This window comes from Ostrinia furnacalis, unplaced genomic scaffold (genome assembly GCF_004193835.3).
Source record: "Ostrinia furnacalis isolate ACB-3 unplaced genomic scaffold, ASM419383v2 OfSCF4595, whole genome shotgun sequence".
Classification (NCBI taxonomy): Eukaryota; Metazoa; Arthropoda; class Insecta; order Lepidoptera; family Crambidae; genus Ostrinia; species Ostrinia furnacalis.
Genome location: NW_021134834.1, coordinates 166,229 through 192,044, shown reverse-complemented (window position 1 = coordinate 192,044; position 25,816 = coordinate 166,229). Strand labels below are relative to the sequence as shown.

The following is a 25,816-nucleotide window of genomic DNA, read 5'->3' as shown; positions in this document are numbered from 1 at the left end:
AATAAATATTCCATTTATTATTACAATCGTTGTTTCTTTTCACATTTCCTGGGGATTACGTTATTACATAATTTTAATTTGATTAAATTTGGTGGATTAGTATAAGCTGACAATGTATCATGTGATTTGTATTAATGACATGGGCGTCGTCGATCAATTAATCTAAATTACTTTCGCATTATTATTTTGTAACAAATAGGGCAACAGAGTTAGTAGTAAAGCCCGGGTTTCACCAAGGCGGAGCGGAGCGGAGAAATGTTTCGTATAATTAATCAGATTGAATGAACTTGACAGAATGAAATCTGATTGGTTATTTAAAACATTTCACCGCTCCGTCTCAGTGGAAACCAAGGCTTAAAAGGATACCAATTTTTGCTCCCAGTGATTTTAATACGATTTATTATCTCCCGTGAATATAAGTGGGATCATAACATTTTAACATCATATCGTCAGTATAAAATATTGACTAAATTCAATACAAATCACAAAGCAAACGCTAGGCTTTAATTCGTACTATCGTAATGCAACGTGCCGTTAGGTGTGCACGGCGGCGCGCTCCTCGAGCAGCAGCTTGGCGAGCGCGTGGCGGTCGCCCAGCTCCAGCTGCGCGAAGCCGGACGCGCTTTGCGCCCGCAGGCACGTCTCCGTGTCGGCGCCGGACGGCCCGGACGCGGCCCCGGACGGCCCGGACGCGGACAGGCGGCAGGGCGGCGGGCGGGGCGCGAGCACGAGCGCAGGGTCGGGCGCGCGCAGGCAGCGCAGCTCGGCGCCCGCCAGCACCTCCACCACCGGCGCTTCCGAGCTGCCCGACCACGCCGCCAGGGCTGGGAATAGTAACTTACATTGAANTTAGAGAATTGCAAACATTAGTTAGTCCTAAGAAAGTCAAAAACATGTAACGGAATCTCCGACTTACCACTTTAGTGGAGCGATTACAGAAAATAATGGCCAGAAAATAATGAAATTAAGTACATGTTTTTTTGTGTTATTATGAAAGTTCAGAAAACTGCGCAGTTTTTAAAATTATTTTGGACCTATGGAAGTTCTTTTTTTTTTTTACTTTTAAGTTGAAAATTTTAGGATGTTCCGCTAAAAGCATATTTTTTTATGTTTCTAGCAAAAATTTTGTATCTTGCATCAAAGATAGGAAGTTGATCATTTTTTTCAAAAATCTGCAATTAATAGGGAATCTGTCAAAAAAAAAGAAATCTGAGAAAAGTCGACCCTAAAAAAAGATAAAAAAAATTAAAGCCTGCTGGGTCATACAATTTGAAAAAATCACAAAATTAACGATAACTTCTAAACTATGAAAAATCGTAGAACATACATGGGGGTGAAATCGATAGGTCTAGTCCTCACCTGCCTTCGGCTTGACACCTTACAAGAAACACCCTGTATATTACGATTAAGATAAATCGCTATTGTTTAGTTAAGGGACATCTTTTATATTTTTTATATTTGCAACTACCCACATTGCATGCCGCGGCAGTAATTAAGATAGCACTTAGTTTTAAGCACTTTTAGTTATAGTAATTTCTATGCGTGTTTGTCTTGTTGGTTGCCTTATAATTAAAATTAAAATAAAATAACTTTCAAACTCGAATCGCCATACAGATCATCTTAAGTGAAAAAGAGAATACTGGAAACACGATTCGTAAAATTCGTTCTCACAGAAAGCTACACAACCTACTATTCCGATCGAACCTTAACTTCGAAGTCCTCTTATGTTATTCTAATTAATTTCGTTGCGGATCCAATGACAGACAACTTTCCCCCGGGATAAACTTGACCTTCACTGGTTGGGTTTTTATTGGCGGTCGAGCTGTAGATTCTGGCTACACAGGAGTTGTAGCGATGGGAACGAGAGGTGATAATCACGAACCTACTGTTCACACATAGATACCCGATATTCTTATCTTTAACTCTAGTCTAACAGACGGAATCTCATTGGATAAAGGATTTTAAAAATAAAATACGGAAGCTCACAGGGGATATTCCATAGCATTTGTTTAAAATTCGACCGATATATTTTTAGTTAATTGTCTTTTTGAACAGCTTTCCGGCGGCAGATTAACATTTGGCATGAGTTCAGAACGTCCGCGATCGTTCGTAGATTGTCCCAAATTAAAAGAAAACTAAACTGACAACGTTCAACTACGATTCATAAGGGCCAAAATATTGGTCAATACTGAATAAAATCCTGACCATACAGGAACGGTAACGGTTGGGAATAGTCCTGTGTAAAAACAAAAATACAATGGCCTACGTTAAAATGGAGAAGTTTCGTGATGTTGAAAATATAAATAAATATTAGATTTCACTTAATGGGATTAAAATCTGCTCGTTTGCCTCCTATCACATAAAAAAAAAACTAAAAAGCCGGTGAAGTTATTTTTGAAATCCATCTAGAATCGGCGAACTTAAACATAGGCGCTGGCCGTGACGTCAGGCCACCTGTTCATGTTTCAATCACAATCACAATTATGCTTACCACCCCTAACGCATTGTCGAGAATGACACTATAATGTCAAAGCGTTCTTTTTATTTAAGGTCAGGTCTTGAATATGTCAAAAAAGGTGACACAATTCGACTACGAAAGAATCTTGAGTGACCCTGGCTGAAAAAGTAAAAACTACTAGATTCTAAAAATAATTGGATCTGTAAACAGCACTAGACCAGGGGTGATTTACTGTTTGTACTCCGAATGACTTTTGTGATTGCACCGATCAAAATAGCGCTTCGCTCTGCCTCGGTGAAAACCGGGCCTAAGTCTGCAGGCACGAGACTGGCGATGGCCGAGTGATGGGCGGCGATGAGGAATAGTATTGCGATCACCGGGTGCCGCGCCGCCCCGCTGTCGCAATCGCAGTTCCGTGCCCGCAGACTTAGACAGGTGTCCCGGTATAGTGTTGTGCCCTCACCCGCGTCCCAGTCGCGGCGGTAGAAGGCGAGGACGGCGCCGCGCGTGAAGCGGCCGGTGTGGCGTGGCCGGCGCTAGTGTCCCGCGTCACTCACCCGCGTCCCAGTCGCGGCGGTAGAAGGCGAGGACGGCGCCGCGCGTGAAGCGGCCGGTGTGGCGTGGCCGGCGCTAGTGTCCCGCGTCACTCACCCGCGTCCCAGTCGCGGCGGTAGAAGGCGAGGACGGCGCCGCGCGTGAAGCGGCCGGTGTGGCGTGGCCGGCGCTAGTGTCCCGCGTCACTCACCCGCGTCCCAGTCGCGGCGGTAGAAGGCGAGGACGGCGCCGCGCGTGAAGCGGCCGGTGTGGCGTGGCCGGCGCTAGTGTCCCGCGTCACTCACCCGCGTCCCAGTCGCGGCGGTAGAAGGCGAGGACGGCGCCGCGCGTGAAGCGGCCGGTGTGGCGTGGCCGGCGCTAGTGTCCCGCGTCACTCACCCGCGTCCCAGTCGCGGCGGTAGAAGGCGAGGACGGCGCCTCGGGTCGCGAAGCGTCCGGTATGTTGCTGCGGGCGCGCGCCGCGCTCGTCGAGGAAGCGCGGGTGCGCGTACTGCGCGTAGCGCGCGAACGGCAGCGCCCAGTACCACTGCCAGCCCGCGATCGTGTTCATGCGGACCTGTTTCAAGACACAAATCACATTTAATCTAAAGCCTGGTCCGTGAGCACGTAGAATTTTGTCCAATGAACCCAAGCTACCTATCCTTGTCGCTCGCGCGTAATTATATTGCTGTCGCGACTGTGCGACGGGCGCCCGCAGTGAGTGTGCGAGCGCGACAGCAACATAATTACGCGCGAGCGATAAGGATGAGTAGCTTGGGGTCATTGGACAAAATTCTACATGCTCACGGACCAGGCTTTAGTCACTAGTAACGGCAAACAGTAATAAAATATATTCTCAAAATTCAAAGTAGTTGGTCCTTCGAGCCGGATTCATGAACTTACACTGAGTATCGGTTTTGTACGTATAAATGTGGAAATAGGTGCTAAAGTAGGTAGTATAATATGCGCGGTAAATACAATAAACTTACCCTGTTCAAGAAATCTTGATTAAATTCCATGTGCGGCACAGAGAGCAAAATCAGCGTGTCCTTCGACAGTCGCGGCAGCGCCATGCTCAACGCCACCTGCAATCACACAAACAAATTACAACCCGGTCGAGTTAACTGCGCACTTGGCGGCTGTGACGTTACATCGACGCTCTGGTGCGGACGGGGCAAACGTGAGGTGTAGGGTCATCCATTGGTCAGTGGTCCAATCATCAGTGGTGGTCAAGTCATTGGTCAGTGAGGTGTGCATTTAGCTTGATTGGTTTCTATTCTTCCGTAGACAAAGTTGGGATTGACGTTCTGCACTTGTCTCGATCCCGCATCAGTAATCTCCATTCTTAATTCTTTATTAATATTGTCATTTTTGAATTGACATTGACTTGTAACATTGCTGACATAAATTTCTTGACCTTTTAAATAATTTTGGTGGAATTGACATTTCGAATAACAATATACTGTATCATTTCTAATCTAAATGTAATAATATTTGAATAATTTGTGAATACGCCTTAACTTAAATTTGGAGCGTTTCTATTATTAAGCCATGTATCTGCTATTGTTTACCTAAATTCACATTCACAATAAAGTTCATTTTCATTTTTCATTTTCAGTCTGACATGTGTCACGCACCTTCTGCAGGCGCTGCGCCCACTCGTGGTCGGGCAGCGCGGCGGGCGCCAGCGCGGCGCCCACGGCCTGCAGCGAGGCGCCGCGGTGCCGCGCGCTTAACACGTCCAGCGCCGCGCGCGTCGCCTCCAGCGCCGACTCGTCCTCGCCCGGCGCGCGGATCACCACCTGCACAGACACGCAAACTGTACACTTACGCCCGTACCAGGCCTGTTCATCTCCGTGAGTTTACATCGAAAACAAAACACGCACGATGGCCCACCTACAGGATACTATTCGACAAGGCCTCACATACGAGCGAACGTTGACTCACGCACGCGTATCTTGTGTATGATGGAAGAAAATAAAGAAAATGGTGTACTAAATAATGTGCAGTATTTAACTGCCTAAATCAATCATAAAAACACAGAATGTACTTTTTTAAGTTGCCTCAAGACACTGAGAGGTAAATAAATAGTTAATATTATTCATGATAATTCATGCTAAATCATGTATTTCCTCCGCCATTTTCCGCAGTTTGGCACCTCACGTCACATCATTTTACCGAAGTCAGCCCTATAGCTTCGGCGCAGTGCCGATCACTGACGTTTGTCAACTAAATGGTGCTTGACTCTTGAGACAGGCTAAATTACACCATATTACTTATTATTATTCTGTGCCCGTATTCACAAACATTATTATGAGATCTTACAGCGCGCGTGGACGCACAGGGTGTCACATGAACCGATCACAGAGCTGTGCGTTCGATTCGCTGCTTCGCTTATGCAAGTATCGTTTGTGAATGCGGGCGTTAAATACATAAAAAATCATCCATTGCCTGTTATAACCTTCCAGAAAACTTGTTTATGTCGATTGCCAAATGCCAATAGATGGCGTTGTTCATTTATGCGCAAAAAGCTGGACATAAATAAAGTCAAGAATATACCAAAAGACAATGCCGGAAATTGGCGTCTTTTTTTTTTCACGCGGCCATCGACCAAACTTTGTTTTTTGATTACAAAATCCCAACTAATATTATAAATGCGAAAGTAACTCTGTCTGTCTGTCTGTCTGTCTGTTACGCTTTCCCGCTTAAACCTCGCAACCGATTTTGATGAAATTTGGCATAGAGATAGTTTGAGTCCCGGGAAAGAACATAGGATAGTTTTTATCCCGGTTTTTGAAACAGGGACGCGCGCGATAAAGTTTTTCTGTGACAGACAAAATTCCACGCGGGCGAAGCCGCGGGCGGAAAGCTAGTTTCTACATGCAAGGACAGAATGCGACTCACCGGCGCGGCCTGGGCGGGCTGCTTGGGCGGCGCGTGCAGCAGCAGCCGGTAGCGCAGCGCGTAGGGCGGCTCCCAGCGCCACGCGCCCTCCAGGAGACGCACGTCCTCCGCCTCGGGCCAGTCTACATGCAAGGACAGAATGCGACTCACCGGCGCGGCCTGGGCGGGCTGCTTGGGCGGCGCGTGCAGCAGCAGCCGGTAGCGCAGCGCGTAGGGCGGCTCCCAGCGCCACGCGCCCTCCAGGAGACGCACGTCCTCCGCCTCGGGCCAGTCTACATGCAAGGACAGAATGCGACTCACCGGCGCGGCCTGGGCGGGCTGCTTGGGCGGCGCGTGCAGCAGCAGCCGGTAGCGCAGCGCGTAGGGCGGCTCCCAGCGCCACGCGCCCTCCAGGAGACGCACGTCCTCCGCCTCGGGCCAGTCTACATGCAAGGACAGAATGCGACTCACCGGCGCGGCCTGGGCGGGCTGCTTGGGCGGCGCGTGCAGCAGCAGCCGGTAGCGCAGCGCGTAGGGCGGCTCCCAGCGCCACGCGCCCTCCAGGAGACGCACGTCCTNGCGCCGCCTCCGTGACGTAGGGCGCCGCCGCCTCCACGCTGCGGACGCTGCAGTGACTCACCACAACGAGCTGTGTGTTCTTGTCCTGCGCGAGACACACGGGCTCCAGGCGGCGCAGGAAGGCGGGCAGGTCGGGCTGCGCGCGCGCGTCCAGCGGCAGCAGCAGCGTGACGCGCGCCGCCTCCGTGACGTAGGGCGCCGCCGCCTCCACGCTGCGGACGCTGCAGTGACTCACCACAACGAGCTGTGTGTTCTTGTCCTGCGCGAGACACACGGGCTCCAGGCGGCGCAGGAAGGCGGGCAGGTCGGGCTGCGCGCGCGCGTCCAGCGGCAGCAGCAGCGTGACGCGCGCCGCCTCCGTGACGTAGGGCGCCGCCGCCTCCACGCTGCGGACGCTGCAGTGACTCACCACAACGAGCTGTGTGTTCTTGTCCTGCGCGAGACACACGGGCTCCAGGCGGCGCAGGAAGGCGGGCAGGTCGGGCTGCGCGCGCGCGTCCAGCGGCAGCAGCAGCGTGACGCGCGCCGCCTCCGTGACGTAGGGCGCCGCCGCCTCCACGCTGCGGACGCTGCAGTGACTCACCACAACGAGCTGTGTGTTCTTGTCCTGCGCGAGACACACGGGCTCCAGGCGGCGCAGGAAGGCGGGCAGGTCGGGCTGCGCGCGCGCGTCCAGCGGCAGCAGCAGCGTGACGCGCGCCGCCTCCGTGACGTAGGGCGCCGCCGCCTCCACGCTGCGGACGCTGCAGTGACTCACCACAACGAGCTGTGTGTTCTTGTCCTGCGCGAGACACACGGGCTCCAGGCGGCGCAGGAAGGCGGGCAGGTCGGGCTGCGCGCGCGCGTCCAGCGGCAGCAGCAGCGTGACGCGCGCCGCCTCCGTGACGTAGGGCGCCGCCGCCTCCACGCTGCGGACGCTGCAGTGACTCACCACAACGAGCTGTGTGTTCTTGTCCTGCGCGAGACACACGGGCTCCAGGCGGCGCAGGAAGGCGGGCAGGTCGGGCTGCGCGCGCGCGTCCAGCGGCAGCAGCAGCGTGACGCGCGCCGCCTCCGTGACGTAGGGCGCCGCCGCCTCCACGCTGCGGACGCTGCAGTGACTCACCACAACGAGCTGTGTGTTCTTGTCCTGCGCGAGACACACGGGCTCCAGGCGGCGCAGGAAGGCGGGCAGGTCGGGCTGCGCGCGCGCGTCCAGCGGCAGCAGCAGCGTGACGCGCGCCGCCTCCGTGACGTAGGGCGCCGCCGCCAGCCGCGCCGCGCCCAGACCGCGCACCACTTCCAAGCTGCGGATGCTCTGGGACAGGCAGGTGAAGGGTTAACAACACGCATGATGCTCATACGCATGATACTTAAGGCTTCCACAGACCAAACGCGGGGCAGTAGCAGCGCAGTTTGAATGCGAGCCCGCGCAAGTTGTAATACAAGAAACTCTTTGAAGTGTGTCACACCAAATTTGAGCGCGGGCCCGCGCTCCAACCGCGCCGCACTGCAACTGCCGAACGACAAACGAGGCGGCGCGGGTGCGAATTTGTGCTCTTTAAGAGCAAAGGCAGATACCACACGAACGCTGACGTGACGTTGCGTTGTGTTGTATCTCCGTCCTAACAACGCAACACACATTGTACAAGTCACAAAAACTTCACATAAAACCAATATTCCAGTGGCATGTCTCATTTATTCCGAAACAAAATTGACTAAATGTACTGGCCCTCAAAAAATTTACATATCGCGATTCAACCTTCACACAGCGCCATCTATCGGTAACTCAAAACACTACATAATAATATATGAAGCTTTTCATTGAACACCCCTCCCCACCTCTTCTCCCTGTCTCTTTGTACATTTCGTAGTTTTGTATGTAAAATAAACAGATCGTCGCTACAACGACGTAGCGCAACGTTATCTCTGAAGGCTTCCACAAACCAGACGCAGGTCAGAACGGCAGGGACGGTCGTCTAATCCTATTAACATAGTATTTTAAGATCATTTTTTTACTAACGAAATATGGACTGCGTTGTCTGATAATAAATATGTTTTATTTTTATTGCATTTATTTATTTAAATGCAAGGACAGAATGCGACTCACCGGCGCGGCCTGGGCGGGCTGCTTGGGCGGCGCGTGCAGCAGCAGCCGGTAGCGCAGCGCGTAGGGCGGCTCCCAGCGCCACGCGCCCTCCAGGAGACGCACGTCCTCCGCCTCGGGCCAGTCTACATGCAAGGACAGAATGCGACTCACCGGCGCGGCCTGGGCGGGCTGCTTGGGCGGCGCGTGCAGCAGCAGCCGGTAGCGCAGCGCGTAGGGCGGCTCCCAGCGCCACGCGCCCTCCAGGAGACGCACGTCCTCCGCCTCGGGCCAGTCTACATGCAAGGACAGAATGCGACTCACCGGCGCGGCCTGGGCGGGCTGCTTGGGCGGCGCGTGCAGCAGCAGCCGGTAGCGCAGCGCGTAGGGCGGCTCCCAGCGCCACGCGCCCTCCAGGAGACGCACGTCCTCCGCCTCGGGCCAGTCTACATGCAAGGACAGAATGCGACTCACCGGCGCGGCCTGGGCGGGCTGCTTGGGCGGCGCGTGCAGCAGCAGCCGGTAGCGCAGCGCGTAGGGCGGCTCCCAGCGCCACGCGCCCTCCAAAAGACGAACGTCCTCCGCTTCAGGCCAGCGGTTTAATGCCCACGCGCGCGCCGTGCGCAGTACCAGCTGGAAACGACATTTAATTAAAGCCTGGTCCGTGAGCACGTAGAATTTTGTCCAATGACCCCAAGCTACCCATCCTTATCGCTCGCGCGTAATTATATTGCTGTCGCGCCCGTTGCATAGTCGAGTCGTCATAAAACGTAGAATTTATTTATTTATTTATTAGGTACACCAACAAAGTCACATACATAATACAGTTCATACATTTTAACATGGTTTAACACATGATGCGTATATGACCTCAATTATAGGTATACACAGCATTTCTTTTTGCAATGTTAGGGAACTTATACACTAGAAAAAACAAAAATCAATTGAATAGGGCTTAAGCACCGAACCAATATAAAGGATTTAGTAATTGTTCATTTTGTTCGGTGCCTAAGTCCTGTAGAATGACCTAATCGTTGAATAAATGAGTCCCACCTTCGGAAGAGATCCGTAAACAAATTCAAATCGCTGAAGTAACAATGAGCAGGGCACATAGGACGCAAATCTGATCGCCGATGGGGCAGCGAGGTTCTGGAGTGGAGGCCACGTACCGGAAAGCGCAGCGTAGGACGTCCACCCACAAGTAGAAAGAAGGCGCTGGATGCAAGCCGCTACCGATAAATATGGAAATCATTGGGGGACGCCTTTGTCAACAGGACGTGCTATGATGCTGAATGCTGAAATGGTGATGATGATGAGTCACCTCTAGTGCTTCCTTGGTGGCGCCGGTGATGAGGCCAACAGCGCGGTGGTCGTCCGGCATGAACGCGTGCGACTCGTTGAACAGCGTCCAGCGCAGGTGGTCGAACCTGAATGGATAAAACGAATTTAAAATTAACTTTTTAGTTTTTTTTTGCAAATAGGCTTTTAAAAGGCACTTTTACACGTCCCAATATTAACCCTACCACCGCTTCGGGACAATAAATGGGCCAGTGCTGAGAAGAAGCAGCTCAAGAAACTCAGTCACTATTGTCAGCCTCCTTTTCAAGGGTTTACAGTCTTTAAAATATACAAATTATAGTCATAAGTATTGATGTGTGCTAGAACTGTAAAATGAAATCAATTTGTAAATGAAGATTTTGAACGATCTACATTTGGAGACTCGTTACATAGGCCGAGAAATTGATAGCTGTTGGGCTAGAATAATACAGCATGTACCATGGACTCGAAACGTAATGTAAGTGGATCTGAGCAGCGCATAACCGGTCGATGTAAAAGTGCTTTTTTAAAGTTTTATGAGTATTTATGATGTGGGAACTCTGGAAATCCTTGGAGAGGTCTTTCTTGTAAAGCCTGGTCCGTGAGCACGTAGAATCCCGTCCAATGATTTAGCTGTTGGGCTAGAATAATACAACATGTACCATGGACTCGAAACGTAATGTAAGTTGGCCTCTCACTGGATCTGAGCAGCGCATAACCGGTCGATGTGGAAACTGTGGAAATCCTTGGAGAGGTCTTTATTTTGTAGAGAACAATCAAGATTGAAATCTAGTTTTGCAAACTAAGTTTTTTGCAGCGGTGGGTGTTGGACACTGCAAGGCAGACTACAACCCAATTGATCTAACTGCGCACCTCGCTGGAATCTCCCTCCCAATTACCCGCACAGCTCCCCGTTTTCGCCCCGATTCGTACCAGAGCGTCGATGTGACGTGACAGCTACCAGCTTTTTTTTTGTCGGGAAATGCTTTGCGCATACCATAGGCTGATGGGGGCGGTCATGGATTATGTGGGACTCTCCCAGCCAAAAGGGCGGGACTAATACTCGACGGTGTTGAAACGGAGCCGCGAGTTATTATCTTAGAATTGGACATTAGCGAGCCCCTCCAGCTTCGAGGGAAATGGCGAATCCTCCTTCGAGTCATTCACTAGCAGCGCACTGGATACCAACGGTCGTGAGGCCCCTAACTGAGGAGGTGCGTGAAGGGCCCTGGTTCCTGGAGCCGCGCCACCTCGGGCACGGTAATAATATCATACAGTATTANTTTCAGTCAGTTTGATTTGAAATAAAAATTATATTGTATTAAACCAGCTTTTGCCCACGACTTCATCCGCCTGAAATTAAAGTAACCATTATGATTAGTAGATTTAAAATTATTTTAGCACATTTTTTTAAATTAAATCTACTAACATAAAACGACGCGCATTTTTATCCTATTCCATTCACAAAGTAATTTGTTTGTCTAAAAAAAATACAATCACAAAACTAGATAGAAATTCTAAGTAGACAGATGTAATTAGAATGGGTACTGTAGGTGAGCAGCCCTATCGCATGTTGTCATACCGTGACGTACCGCGGGGCTGTTGACATTTATTTCAAAAATATGGCCGAGTTGGAATACTGTATAGATAGTATTACCGTGCCTCGGGCCGGTCGCGCCCCGGGAGCACCCTGTATGTGTGACCTGGAGTCGGGCGGCGGCGCGGCGAGCCCGGGGTCGGCGCGCAGGCCGGCGGGCCAGGTGGCGTTGCGGTAGCCGCGCGGGTGGCGGGCGGCCGTGTGCACCAGCTGCGCCCGCAGTCGCGCCACTGAGGCTCGATCCCGCTCCAGGAACACCTGCCAAGAACACATCAATATGTATAAATAGATCATCCACGAAGACGCGCCCCACCAATTTTAAGTCGAGAAAAGCGCGGTGTGCCGGGAGTTTGATCCGAGTAATCTGAGCGTCATTATTGTAGTGTGTGTTCGGTTACTGTCCGCTCATTTAAAGAAGATGGTATATAGATGAATGAAAGTCACTGGTAGAAAATATAACTATATTGCGAATAATTAATATTACGCTAAAATGGTCGAATGGTAATGAGCACGCGCGATTGGTATGGTGATTCGACGTGTACTGAATATAAAACTAAAATTATGGTTAAAATGAAAAAGTAGGCCAATGCGCGAAAATGCTGACGGCGCGCCGAGGCGCCGTGTTTGTGCAATGTACGTAGACCGTACAGTGTGCGTGTGCTGATTACACTCAAACATTAGCGAAAGAATGGTGAGGCGCGTCTTCGTGGATGGCACGATCTATAACTTGCTAGACATTGCGTCTTCACGGCACGTACCTACTTGCTAGACATAATCAAAAAATATTGACACTGATTTCCATATTGCACTTCCTAAGTCTTGGCTTAAAATGTAGACATTTTCAGTGCCGTCTTGATCAGGGTAAATCTATATTGCGCCGCTTTGGTCCCAACTTACTATTCCTATGGGTACTCACAAGTGGCAGCGTTTGTTTCGTTTAGTAGATGACGTGAATCTCCATAACATTTCAGCCTTGTTATCTGGCGCCAAGAGCCATAGTTAATCTCACTGAACCTCAGTGCCAACACTATTATTGCAATGTCAAATTCAAATTATTTATTGCATGCCACATGGGTAAGAGTTGGTAGAACATAATTTTGTACATGTGACGCCGACGATGTGTAACAACCAGACAATTGTAGGCTTAATAAAGCTGCGTATTTCAATAATACGTATGTATGATTATCTTAATAAAGATTGTTCAACAGCCAAGTCACACAACATTAACAATAATAATAAAGAAATCGCAGTAAGAAACCTTAGACTTGGCACGACTTTGTCTAGATTTCATTACTTTTTAGAGATAAACAGGCAGCTCCATCGAGACTTGGCTAGTTTTTTACAGAATGTTTTTGGTGGGATAAATGTTGTTCTGTTCAAGCGACTCACCCTGGAGACGTAGGCGTGCAAGCGGTAGAACAAAGCGGGCTCGGACACCGGGTGGGTGGTGACCGCGTCCGCCAGCGCCGGCGTTAAAGAGCCGCCTTCCTCTAGCCGCGCCGACGAGTAACTCTCACCCTGCCACAGACCATGCGGATTAGTTTGATGATACATTATCACAGAACAGATTTGTAGGTTCATAGTCTTGGGGCTGATTGCAAAAACACACACAGCAAAAAAACAAAAGTTATAGTCTGGTCCGTGAGCACGTAGAATTCGCACACTCACTGCGGGTGCCAGTCGCACAGTCGCGACAGCAATATAATTACGCGCGAGCGATAAGGATGGGTAGCTAGAGGTCATTGGACAAAATTCTACGTGTTCACGGACCGGGCTTTAGATGATACGTGATTAGTACAATATACACATCATTGTCACAACTTTCTCTTTCTTGCCTCAAGTTTAGGGAAAATACAAACAAGGCAAAAGTAATCTCATGAGTCATTCTTCGTTTAAAAGTGTGATAATGTCACAATTTTACTCAGACTCCCTCCTACACTTAGTCGGGCGATAGTTGTGCACGATTCTAATTTGTATGAAGAATCGGTTGATGTAATGTCACTGTCATACATATCCATATTATCCGTACTGCTTAACATCCCGACCCAACTACCAGTCGACAAAGAATCTGTAGTCTGCATTGAAGCCGTAGATTTTTTTAATCAGCCCAGCGGCTTTATTCGAGATTTGATGTTGTTTATTCGGCTATTGGAGATATGTTGTGGAAGTTTTATATCGAAGAATATCGCATTCTTCAGCCGAAACAGGTAGTTGTGTAGCCAGATGGTTGCTATGACACTCAAGGCGTTGCTTGAACAGACAGAGGAATATGGAATCCATAGAATGGAATACTGGTAGGGCGCAAAAGATAAGGAGACATGTAAAGTGCCGCATAAGGGCTACCATTTTTTTCCTACTATCCTATCCTATCCTACTAATATTATAAATGCGAAAGTTTGGATGTCATGATGTCTGGCTGGATGTTTGTTACTCTTTCACGCAAAAACTACTGAACGGATTTTGAAGAAACTTTACAGTATTATTGTTTATGACCCAGATTAACATATAGGCTATAATTTATGACGATCTGTGACAAACTAAATTTCACGCGAGTGAAGCCGCGGGCAAAAGCTAGTTTACTATATTTTGACGTTCATAAGTGCCACCAGTGGTGTAAATTGAATAAAATATTTTTGATTTAGATTTGAATGGCTGGCGGCATTCTGAAAGGCGTTACCTGCAGCGCGGTCGTGCAGCGCTGGTGCGCGGCGTGCAGCACGCAGCGGCCGATGTTCTCGTGGTGGCGCGGCGAGTACGAGTTGCGCACGCACCAGTCCAGCTCGCCGTGCACCGCGCGTAGCACCGAGTTCGACAGCAGGATGCCACCCTCTGCAAACAAATAGAATAGAATAGAAAACTTTTTATTTGCAAGAAAGGTATACAAGCAAGCAAGACATAGATTCAAACAGAGAGAAATAACGAGTGGACAATTAACTGCTTGTGCCCCTCTAACAAAAAGGCACCCGCTCAGCGTACATCAAGACCGCCAGGGCTTGTCTTGAAACTGATTTTTAGCGGGGACCCTCTGTTGTCACGGCGTACCCCTGCTGACGGAGATATAACAAATAACATTACATTAGTACCCTCTACATACAATGAGTACCTAAGACCCTGTTCGCGCCACGCATGCAACCTCATTAGCGTCGCGCCACATCACTAGCGCCGGGTGCGCGTGCAGCATCGTTGCACTCAAAGAAAGAAATCTGCACAGAGCAGACAGCCATTTTTGCTTGTATTTTACAATTAGTGTCCGACCGAAACTAGTTNATCCAAAAGTTAGAGTTAGGGGTGTCGCGAATGTGCCGAACGGACGTCGATGGCCTAGCTAGTGTTGAAAATGACAAGGTGATAGAATTTGACTACCGTCATTTACGGTCAAATTTGTCAAAAACAAGCTATTAACAGTCAAAAATGGTCATTTTCAGTCAGTTTGATTTGAAATAAAAATTATATTGTATTAAACCAGCTTTTGCCCACGACTTCATCCGCCTGAATTTAAAGTAACCATTATGATTAGTACATTTAAAATTATTTTAGTACATTTTTTTAAATTAAATCTACTAACACAAAACGACGCGCATTTTTATCCTATTCCATTCACAAAGTATTTTGTTTGTCTAAAAAAAAATTACAATCACAAAACTAGATAGAAATTCTAAGTAGACAGATGTAATTAGAATGGGTACTGTAGGTGAGCAGCCCTATCGCATGTTGTCATACCGTGACGTACCGCGTACATTTATTTCAAAAATATGGCCGAGTTGGAATACTGTATAGATAGTAGGGTGGTCCTTATTTTTCGACTTTTGAATTCTCTCCGGGGCACTTTCTCATTCGATTATATACCTCTAAATATGAAATTAGCTTTTTTTGTTTTTTTTTTGGTTAAGATTTAGAGGTCGCTACCAGCTGTTAAAATATTTACAAAAAGCTTTGAAGATCTTAAATCATGGTTTCATAAATGTTTTATTTAAGTGTTTATATCACATTTTAGGTGCAAATGAACATCGCATAGATAGAATAGACAATCGCTTCTTGTCCCCTTCTCCCCTCAACCCCTCTTCTGTACCGACCATGGTACCGACGCGTCGAGATACTAACAAGTAAACTCTTATATCTTAAAAATAATTGATTCAAATATGTACATTGTACATAATATCTTAGTTCATAGCAACAACAATAATTTTGTAATATTTTTACTTGGCTTCGGCTAAAAATAAATGAATCTAACAAATAAAGATTTCGTGTTTTTACTTAAAATTCAAACCTTGGTAGCGACCCCTAAATGTCTTTTAAAAATTAAAAAAATAATAATGAAAGACTTTCATATGGTATATATTCAAATTACGTGGTGCCCCGCAAAATATAAGAAAAAAAAATTTTTTTGTAGGAATAAGGACCACCCTAATAGATAGTATTACCGTGCCTCGGGCCGGTCGCGCCCCGGGAGCACCCTGTATGTGTGACCTGGAGTCGGGCGGCGGCGCGGCGAGCCCGGGGTCGGCGCGCAGGCCGGCGGGCCAGGTGGCGTTGCGGTAGCCGCGCGGGTGGCGGGCGGCCGTGTGCACCAGCTGCGCCCGCAGCCGCGCCACTGAGGCCCGGTCGCGCTCCAGGAACACCTGCCAAGAACACATCTATATGTATAAATAGATCATCCACGAAGACGCGCTCCACCAATTTTTAGTCGGGAAAAGCGCGGTGTGCCGGGTATTTGATCCGAGTAATCTGAGCGTCATTATTGTAGTGTGCGTGTGCCGATAACACTCAAACATTAGCGGAAGAATGGTGAGACGCGTCTTCGTGGATGGTACGATCTATAAAAAGACTGGTCCGTGAGCACGTAGAATTTTGTCCAATGACCCCAAGCTACCCATCCTTATCGCTCGCGCGTAATTATGTTGCTATCGCGCTCGCACACTCACTGCGGGCGCCCGTCGCACTGCGGGGTCATTGGACAAAATTCTACATGCTCATGGACCAGGCTTTAGACATAATAAAAAAAAATTGAAACTGATTTCCATATTGCACTTCCTAAGTCTTGGCTTAAAATGTAGACATTTTCAGTGCCGTCTTGATCAGGGTAAATCTAGATTGCGCCGCTTTGGTCCCAACTTACTATTCCTATGGGTACTCACAATGGCAGAGTTAGTTTCGTTTAGTAAAGTACGGTCAACTAGCAGCGATACAAAAGGTCGATACGACTGTCGAGTTGACAATATATTCTGTCTCTTCCCATCTTGTGTATTTGTCGTAATGTCTCGTTCTCCCGCCAAAATATGGCAAAGTCAGACGGGTTCACCCATGATATTGGTATCGCTTCTCGTTGGCCGTACTTTAGATGAAGTAAATCTCCATAACATTTTAGCCTCGTTATCTGGCGCCAAGAGCCATCGTTAATCTCACTGAACCTCAGTTCTAACACTATTATTGCAATGTCACATTCAAATTATTTATTGCATGCCACATGGGTAAGAGTTGGTAGAACATAATTTTGTACATGTGACGCCCAGTGAAGGCGTTGCAAAAACTTAAAAATAACATCAGTCATCAGTCAATCGTCAGCCGTTTGGTGTAGTGGTTTGAAATGGACTACTATTCCAGAGGTTGCGGGTTCGATTCCCGCACAGTACAAACATTTGTGTGCATGAACATATTTGTTTGTATTGGACTGGGTGTTTTCTATGTATAATATGTATTTATTTACAAAAAAAAAGTATTTAAGTATGTTTATATCCGTTGTCTAGTACCCATAGACAAGCTTTGCTTAGTTTGGGACTAGAAACGCAGTGTAAAATGTCCAAGGATATATAAACATTTATCTAAAACTAGCTTTCCGCCCGCGGCTTCGCCCGCGTGGTTTGTTATTCCAAGTCTGATTCTTTTTTGTTATACCACGTTTTATAGTGACTGACGTTTCATGTCAAATCACACGGGAATGCTGTCGAACGGGATAAAAAGTATCCTATGTCCTTCTCCTGGCTCTAAACTACCTCCCTGACAATTTTCAGCTAAATCGGTTCAGCCGTTCTTGAGTTATAAGTGGAGTAACTAACACGACTTTCTTTTATATATATAGATATACAGGGTGGAAACGTTAAGTGATCTCACTCGATTATTTCTAAACTATACAAGATATTGAAAAACTGGTTACTGATGCTGAAAGTGCTTCATGAGCTCTTTCAAACAGTACCAATAATAGGTTACAGAATAAACTGGATCTATCTGAAAATTCAATGTTTCCAGCTTCCATACTAAATGTATGCCAGACACACATTATTAGAAGTGTAATTTTTTTTATTTATTAATAAACTCTTTAAATAAACACGTAAATTGTATTCTTATTTAAAATTATTCATGGAAAACATTGGTTTTAGGCTTTACTTGCTATAATATTGTCAAGAGATGAGTTGTCATGACTGTGGTAGTACTAAATGTCTGGAAGAAGGAAACATTGAATTTTTGGATGGATCCAGTTTATTCTGTAACCTATTATTGATACCATTGGATAGAGCTTGTGAAGCACTTTTAGAATCAGTAATCAGTTTTACGATATCATGTGTAGTTTTTAAAATTATGTGATTTTACCAAATGTATGGAAGCTGGTAACATTGAAATTTCGGATAGATCCAGTTAATTCTGTAACCTATTATTAATACCATTTGATAGAGCTTATGAAGCACTTTCAGGATCAGTAACTAGTTTATTGATATCTTGTATAGTTTAAAAATAATCGAGTGAGATCACTTATCGTTTCCACCCTGTATATAGATTAAATAAAATGAAATGAACATTAAAATTATCAAATTAAATATTATTGCTGTCGTTCTGTTCAAGCGACTTACCCTGGAGACGTAGGCGTGCAGGCGGTAGAACAAAGCGGGCTCGGACACCGGGTGGGTGGTAACCGCGTCCGCCAGCGCCGGCGTTAAAGCGCCGCCTTCCTCCAGCCGCGCCGACGAGTAGCTCTCACCCTGCCACAGACCATGCGGATTAGTTTGATGATACAATGTCATTATCACAGAACAGATTTGTTCAGTCTTGGAGCTGATTGCAAAAACACACACAGCAAAAAACAAAAGTTATAGTCTGGTCCGTGAGCACGTAGAATTCGCACACTCACTGTAGGTGCCAGTCGCACAGTCGCGACAGCAATATAATTACGCGCGAGCGATAAGGATGGGTAGCTAGAGGTCATTGGACAAAATTCTACGTGTTCACGGACCGGGCTTTAGATGATACATGGCCACTACTTTCCTAAATAAAATATTGTTAGCAGTCTCGCAACTGGTTCCTTCTAGTATAGACCCTCTGTTCTAACTATGATTGGCATACCTAGTATTGGTATGCAAGGCCTGAATTCTTATTATGTTGATATTACTCGTACAAATATACATATGTACTTACTTTTTGAAACTGCTTTGATTGTAACTCAGGGGTATAATGTGGTATGCAATGAATAATAGTTGTATAGACAACCATGTAAGAGGCGGTTGGACCTTAACAAAAATTTAATAGACACAGGAAATAAAAGCAAGATAGAAGAATACACACAGAAAGACACAGGAAATAATAAGGAAACATTGAGCAAATGATTAATCACACAGGAACATTATTTGATTGAAGCTGTGATAATTGCCATGGGCGTATCCAGGGCAGGAAGGGAGGGTAGCTGCTGCCCCCCCCCTGGAAAGTGCTTTGAAGGAGCTAAGTCAAACAATCTGACCTAAAAAATCTGCCTTGCTTCCCCCTCCCTAGGCCAGAAGCTGGGTATGACTTGCTCCCCCCTAGGCCAGAAGTTGAGTATGACCACGAATCGGGCCTGACCTGCAGCGCAGTCGTGCAGCGCTGGTGCGCGGCGTGCAGCACGCAGCGGCCGATGTTCTCGTGGTGGCGCGGCGAGTACGAGTTGCGCACGCACCAGTCCAGCTCGCCGTGCACCGCGCGTAGCACCGAGTTCGACAGCAGGATGCCGCCCTCTGCAAACAATTAACATTAAATTAGTACTAGGGATGTTATGGATATGTAGTTTCGGTTATGGATACAGGATTAATATCATACCGGTTTCGATTACGGATATTTTTTTATTTCGGATATTCGAAAGTTACGGTTACAGATATCCATAACATCCCTGATTTGTACCCTCTACCACAGAATAATAATAAGTACTACGTACAGAAGTTTTACTTCGCGAAGGTATTTAAAAAAATGTATGCTCAATGTCATTAACAATATGGTGGAATTTAGCCTGTCTCAAGAGTCAAGCACCATTTAGTTGACAAACGTCAGTGATCGGCACTGCGCCGAAGCTATAGGGCTGACTTCGGTAAAATGATGTGACGTGAGGTGCCAAACTGCGGAAAATGGCGGAGGAAATACATGATTTAGCATGAATTATCATGAATAATATTAACTACTTATTTACCTCTCAGTGTCTTGAGGCAACTTAAAAAAGNTATATGCACCTGGTACCTACTTACTTATGTAAGTGCTATACTAAAATAAAGTTAGACTCAGTAAAATGTAGAGTACGTGTGTAATTCTCTACCTTCTCTACACGATGTACGGAATTCGGTGGTGAACACAACTCGCTCTTGGCTGATTTTATGAACATTTTGAGGTATATGTTAAGGTTATGAGGAAAGCGTGCCGATCACATACCATTAATATGGCGATTACGATATTATTTATACTATACAATCGATTGAAATGATATGTGTGTAAATGAGTTGAAGCATGAATAAATTAGACTTTTAAAGACAACTCGCGTGTCTATAAGGAAACGTGTCGGGCTTCCTTTCCTTCTTAAGATAAACGGATACACAAATTGGCAAGACAATTATTATTTTAATGAATTGACATTAAAAGCATTTAAAATAAATTGCCAATTCCAATAATTTACAAATTAATTGGGCTATTCAAGTAAATAACTTTTTTTGTAAATTAAACATGTTCCAAAATTCATACATACCTACATGTAAGGGGGCGTCCATAAATTACGTGAGACAATTTTGGCTATTTTTCAACCCCCCCACCACAGAATAATAATAAGTACTACGTACAGAAGTTTTACTTCGCGAAGGTATTTAAAAAAATGTATGCTCAATGTCATTAACAATATGGTGGAATTTAGCCTGTCTCAAGAGTCAAGCACCATTTAGTTGACAAACGTCAGTGATCGGCACTGCGCCGAAGCTATAGGGCTGACTTCGGTAAAATGATGTGACGTGAGGTGCCAAACTGCGGAAAATGGCGGAGGAAATACATGATTTAGCATGAATTATCATGAATAATATTAACTACTTATTTACCTCTCAGTGTCTTGAGGCAACTTAAAAAAGTACATTCTGTGTTTTTATTATTATTTAGGCAGTTAAATACTGCACAGTATTTCCATTTTCTTTATTTTCTTCCATCATACACAAGAATACGCGTGCGTGAGTCAATGTTCGCTCGTATGTGAGGCCTTGTCGAATAGTATCCTGTAGGTGGGCCATCGTGCGTGTTTTTTTTTTTTTCGATGTAAACTCGCGGAGATGAACAGGCCTCCCTCTACATACAATGAGTACCTAAGACCCTGTTCGCGCCACGCATGCAACCTCATTAGCGTCGCGCCACATCACTAGCGCCGGGTGCGCGTGCAGCATCGTTGCACTCAAAGAAAGAAATCTGCACAGAGCAGACAGCCATTTTTGCTTGTATTTTACAATAATATTATTATTTATTTATTTTATTCGGAAAACCAACAGCAATACAATACAAATAATGGGACCTTAAATTGTCACTAAAGTGCTTGCTATTAAGAAAGAAAGAAAGATACATTTATTACAATGGACATCACACAAATACAGGCAATTACATAGACATTTGGATCAAATATGTAATTGCTCAATAATGAATAATAAATAAAATAAATAAAATAAATAACATGACAGTGACACATAATACTTAATGTAAGAAAAAATAAATTAAAAACAAGAGTAAACTGAGCAGTGCCACCCATTCACCAACAAGATGCCCACTGCAACGGGACCCCACACAGACCCACTACAAACTTAAAATATTGATTCTCACCTAGGGTACAGTAGTGGCTGTCATCTTCTGCGATTGTGCCCATGTAGACATCCTGACTGACGCTCAGCTTGGACACAAGCTCGGACAGCCTCCGGGCGTTAACAAATGATGTGTCCGACACCAAGAAAAAGAAATTATACTCTTCGAGGTAATTGTCAGCCAGATATTTCAGAGCATGGAATGGTTTGAGCATTTCCCGAGTGTCAGTGAAGCCCACGACATTAGCGCGCCCGGGGGCGGCCTGAACGCTGGATGCTGCGATGAATACTCGGAATGCAGGTTGGAGACGGGCAGCGGTTTGGTTGAGAGCAGCCACTCTTGAATCCAAGGCATCTTCTGAGCTTAACACCCCAGCAAGTAAAGACCCTGTGGAAAACAAAATTATTTTTTGTAAAACAATAAACACGATCTAAAATTAATTATTAACTAGCCCACTACTGCTTTCAAAGTAAAACGTTTTCATTTCACTTGCTAGAAGTGTGTCCTGCTGATAAACTGACATGTCAGGATTTAGTTTACAAGTCTCAAAATGCAGAGTAAACAATTTTCTTTTATGTCTAGTTGACTTTACTCTTTTCATGAAGGTAACCTACAGCATAGTAGTTTAAAACCTCAGCTTAAATTTGCCTTACTAGCTAGATAATTTACAGAACCAAAAGTAGGTCAGCTCAGCTTGTCGATGGCGACAGTTACCTCTATGAATGAAATAGATTCATAATTTCCATGTTGATAGGGTGTACACACCTCTCATGCCCAGCTCGGTGCTGTAGTAGCGCGGGCGCTGCACGCTGCGGCCCGCCGCCGGGCCCGCGGGCCCTAAGGGCTTCTCCTCGCGATGCGGCTCGAACTCGTCGCTCAGCGCCGCCGTGCTCGCCTCCGCGCACGCCGCCACCTCCTCCTCCAGTGGAATCGCGGCCAGCGCCACCCACAGCCCGATCACCACCCCCACCAGGAAGTACGAATTGTGCTTCACTTGCGAAACCACGAAACGGGACAACATTGTTGGGCTTTTGATACATTCACATTGGGAGTTTTATAGAAGTGGGTTATATGCGAAAGTCTAAGTAAAGAAGGCACAGTTAGTAAAGATAAGGTTTGAAGGAACTAATCTAATCACAAATTGACGATAAAAATAAAGTTTATCAATCTACCCAAAACTTGACGATCTGACGTGACGAACCATTACTGTCAAACTGACAGTGACAAAAACTGACAAGAAACTTTTTTTTAATAGAAGTTTTACGGCTTTGGATATAGATCCTTACGGCAACAAGAAACTTCCTCACCGTTTCTGTTTTTACCCGACTGCGCCAGAAGGAGGGATATTTCTTTTCGTTATGGCTTTGTGCGGTTTGCACATATTATAGCCAGTGTCAAGGTATAAAAAGTATTCAATTATTGGATTAATAAATAAATATTGGTTGGCTAAACACATATTTCAGAAAATAAAACATGAATTTAAGAATTTAGATGACGCTTCATTTTCCCGCCACGCTCCTTAAACAACTCAAAAAAAACATCAAAACCTTTTTTAAGAATCTTCGAGGAAACTGTACAGGGAGACGGCATTTATTTATGCCTGTTTACCTACGGACAAAACAGTTGGTGGCCATAAAATTGTATTGGAATGCGAGTAATAATTATTATACATTTTATAATTAACATAAATATTCCAAAGTAAGCAAAGAACAATATGGGCATTATTCATAAAATATTTGATTTATTGAGCGTTCCCTTTTTATCTATTCTAAACAACTGTCCGCTAAGTTCTCTGGTATAGATCGATTTAAAGCGATAAGACCTTCTAAATTGTGCCGTATCTATAGTTTCTTTCTTTTTATTTTCTTGTCTTATTTTATTATACTATGTGGTGGTGTAGATTTCTTCTATTTATCTACCTGCTAGGTACAGTTTACCCAAAACGTATAAAGTAAGAATTAGGCCTAACAGAGCCTAAGTAAGACTAATAAAAAGGCGATTTCATTTTAGATTTAATGAAATTGAACCACACTGAATGATATTTCATTGATAATTAGTTTTTTTTATTAAATTTCCTTAAATTTGTTGCCACGCCATGTATGTACCTACTCATAAAAAGTAAATCTGCGGAGGAAATAGGTGACATGTTTTGCCCGGTGGAATGTCCCCATTTGGAGTGATCACAATCGTGCGCAGACTAGGTAATCAGCTCTGTGTCTTGTGTGATATTACACACAATAACCGATGAGGAAAATTCGCAAATCTGCCTACTCTCTGGAAAACACTTTACGCTCCATGCCTACAAAATCTGAGTAATTGGTAGACAGGTTCTAGTTTACCTTTTATCTGTAGGTATTATGGATGATTAAACAAAACAATGCGCAGTAGTTGAATACCTACAAAATATTGTCTTCTGTTCAAGCAAGCTAAAATATCATGAAGGTATGGAGAAGTCCTACCATAAAATCCAACAAAGCACCTACTTACTTACTCATTATAGTTCCATCCTACCTAATGAATCAAGGATTTAAAATATTAGCTTAATATTTTGTATTATTTAATCAAAATTAGACAATATATTATTTTTTAAAGTTATCATAGCCACGATAGCCGAACGGTGAATGGGGTCGGACTGGCGGACTCGAGATCCGAGGAACGCGGGTTCGAATCCCACCCGCTCGATTATTGGTGAGCCCACTACTCGTACGTAATACATGGAGGGGCTAACGGGACTATTAGTAATTTGTGCAATACAAATTGCTAATTTATTTATTTTACAAATTGCTAATAATCTTAAAAAAAAAAGTTTTAAAAGCAAAAAAGAACTCGCTGTCTCAAAGCTTTGGTGGTACCCAGTAACCCAAAGAGTGCAAACTCAACCCTACTAAAGCTCCGTTGTCCATCCGCAAGACCGCAAGTACCTACTTATATGCACCTGGTACCTACTTACTTATGTAAGTGCTATACTAAAATAAAGTTAGACTCAGTAAAATGTAGAGTACGTGTGTAATTCTCTACCTTCTCTACACGATGTACGGAATTCGGTGGTGAACACAACTCGCTCTTGGCTGATTTTATGAACATTTTGAGGTATATGTTAAGGTTATGAGGAAAGCGTGCCGATCACATACCATTAATATGGCGATTACGATATTATTTATACTATACAATCGATTGAAATGATATGTGTGTAAATGAGTTGAAGCATGAATAAATTAGACTTTTAAAGACAACTCGCGTGTCTATAAGGAAACGTGTCGGGCTTCCTTTCCTTCTTAAGATAAACGGATACACAAATTGGCAAGACAATTATTATTTTAATGAATTGACATTAAAAGCATTTAAAATAAATTGCCAATTCCAATAATTTACAAATTAATTGGGCTATTCAAGTAAATAACTTTTTTTGTAAATTAAACATGTTCCAAAATTCATACATACCTACATGTAAGGGGGCGTCCATAAATTACGTGAGACAATTTTGGCTATTTTTCAACCCCCCCGCCCCCCTTGGTGAGATTTGGTGAGATTTTGCCTGACCCCCTCCCCCACCCCCTAATCTCACGTGATATTTAAAAAAACCGAAATTTAATAGTTTTGGAGTAATTTAACTGAGTTTCAAAGACTATACTTTAGATGAAGTAATTGCTTGTTTCTGAAATATATTTTGTTAACGACGGACAACTACGGAACCTTACACTGCGCGTGGCATGACACGCACTTGGCCAATTTTTTTACTTAAGATTTAAACCTAGATTTCTGGCAAACTATTTCTCTATTTCTTGCGGAAAAAATTACGTGATATTTCCTGAGACCCCCCCTCTCCCCCACGTGAGATTTAGTGAGGTTTTTGTTGACCCCCTCCCCCCCCTAAAAGTCTCACGTAATTTATGGACGCCCCCTAAGTGCCTATAAACTTGCACCCAAATTATATAGATCAAGCTCTACTTCAAGGGCGACAAGATTTAGTACGAATAAAAATATCTCAATTAATCTGAAACGGATTTTAAGAATTAATAATACATAAATAAATATACTTAATTAGCTAAGTCACGATAGCCGAACGGTAAAGGGGTCGGAGTGGCCGACTCGAGATCCGAGGAACGCGGGTTCGAATCCCACCACCGCTCGACTATTGTGGTGAGCCCACTCGTAACACAAGCTTATTTAGCTTAACACGAGGGGCACAAATTACTAATGTCCCGTTAGACATTAGTAATTTGTGCAATAAAAATTACTAATAATCTTAAAAAAATACTCTTAAATAACATTTCAATATAAAATGTATTATTATACAGGGCGTCCCCAAAACTCAACGTCAAGCGGGCACCGG

The 25,816-nt window shown here is 45.2% G+C and overlaps 1 protein-coding gene across 1 annotated transcript; it reads right to left on the bottom strand.

The window, feature by feature from the left end:
• Nucleotides 1-378: 378 nt before the first annotated feature.
• On the bottom strand, nt 379-22,700 carry Chpf (Chondroitin polymerizing factor). Its single transcript, XM_028314167.1, has 15 exons — nt 22,249-22,700; nt 21,505-21,870; nt 19,258-19,409; nt 18,276-18,404; nt 15,860-16,052; nt 14,111-14,262; nt 12,823-12,951; nt 11,540-11,691; nt 9,841-9,946; nt 8,544-9,152; nt 6,516-7,751; nt 4,630-4,794; nt 3,982-4,077; nt 3,392-3,569; nt 379-824 (listed from the first exon to the last, which is right to left on the bottom strand). Exons 1-15 carry the CDS (start codon nt 22,502-22,504, stop codon nt 535-537), a joined length of 4,209 nt encoding a protein of 1,402 aa, XP_028169968.1. The 5' UTR covers nt 22,505-22,700; the 3' UTR covers nt 379-534.
• Nucleotides 22,701-25,816: the final 3,116 nt, after the last annotated feature.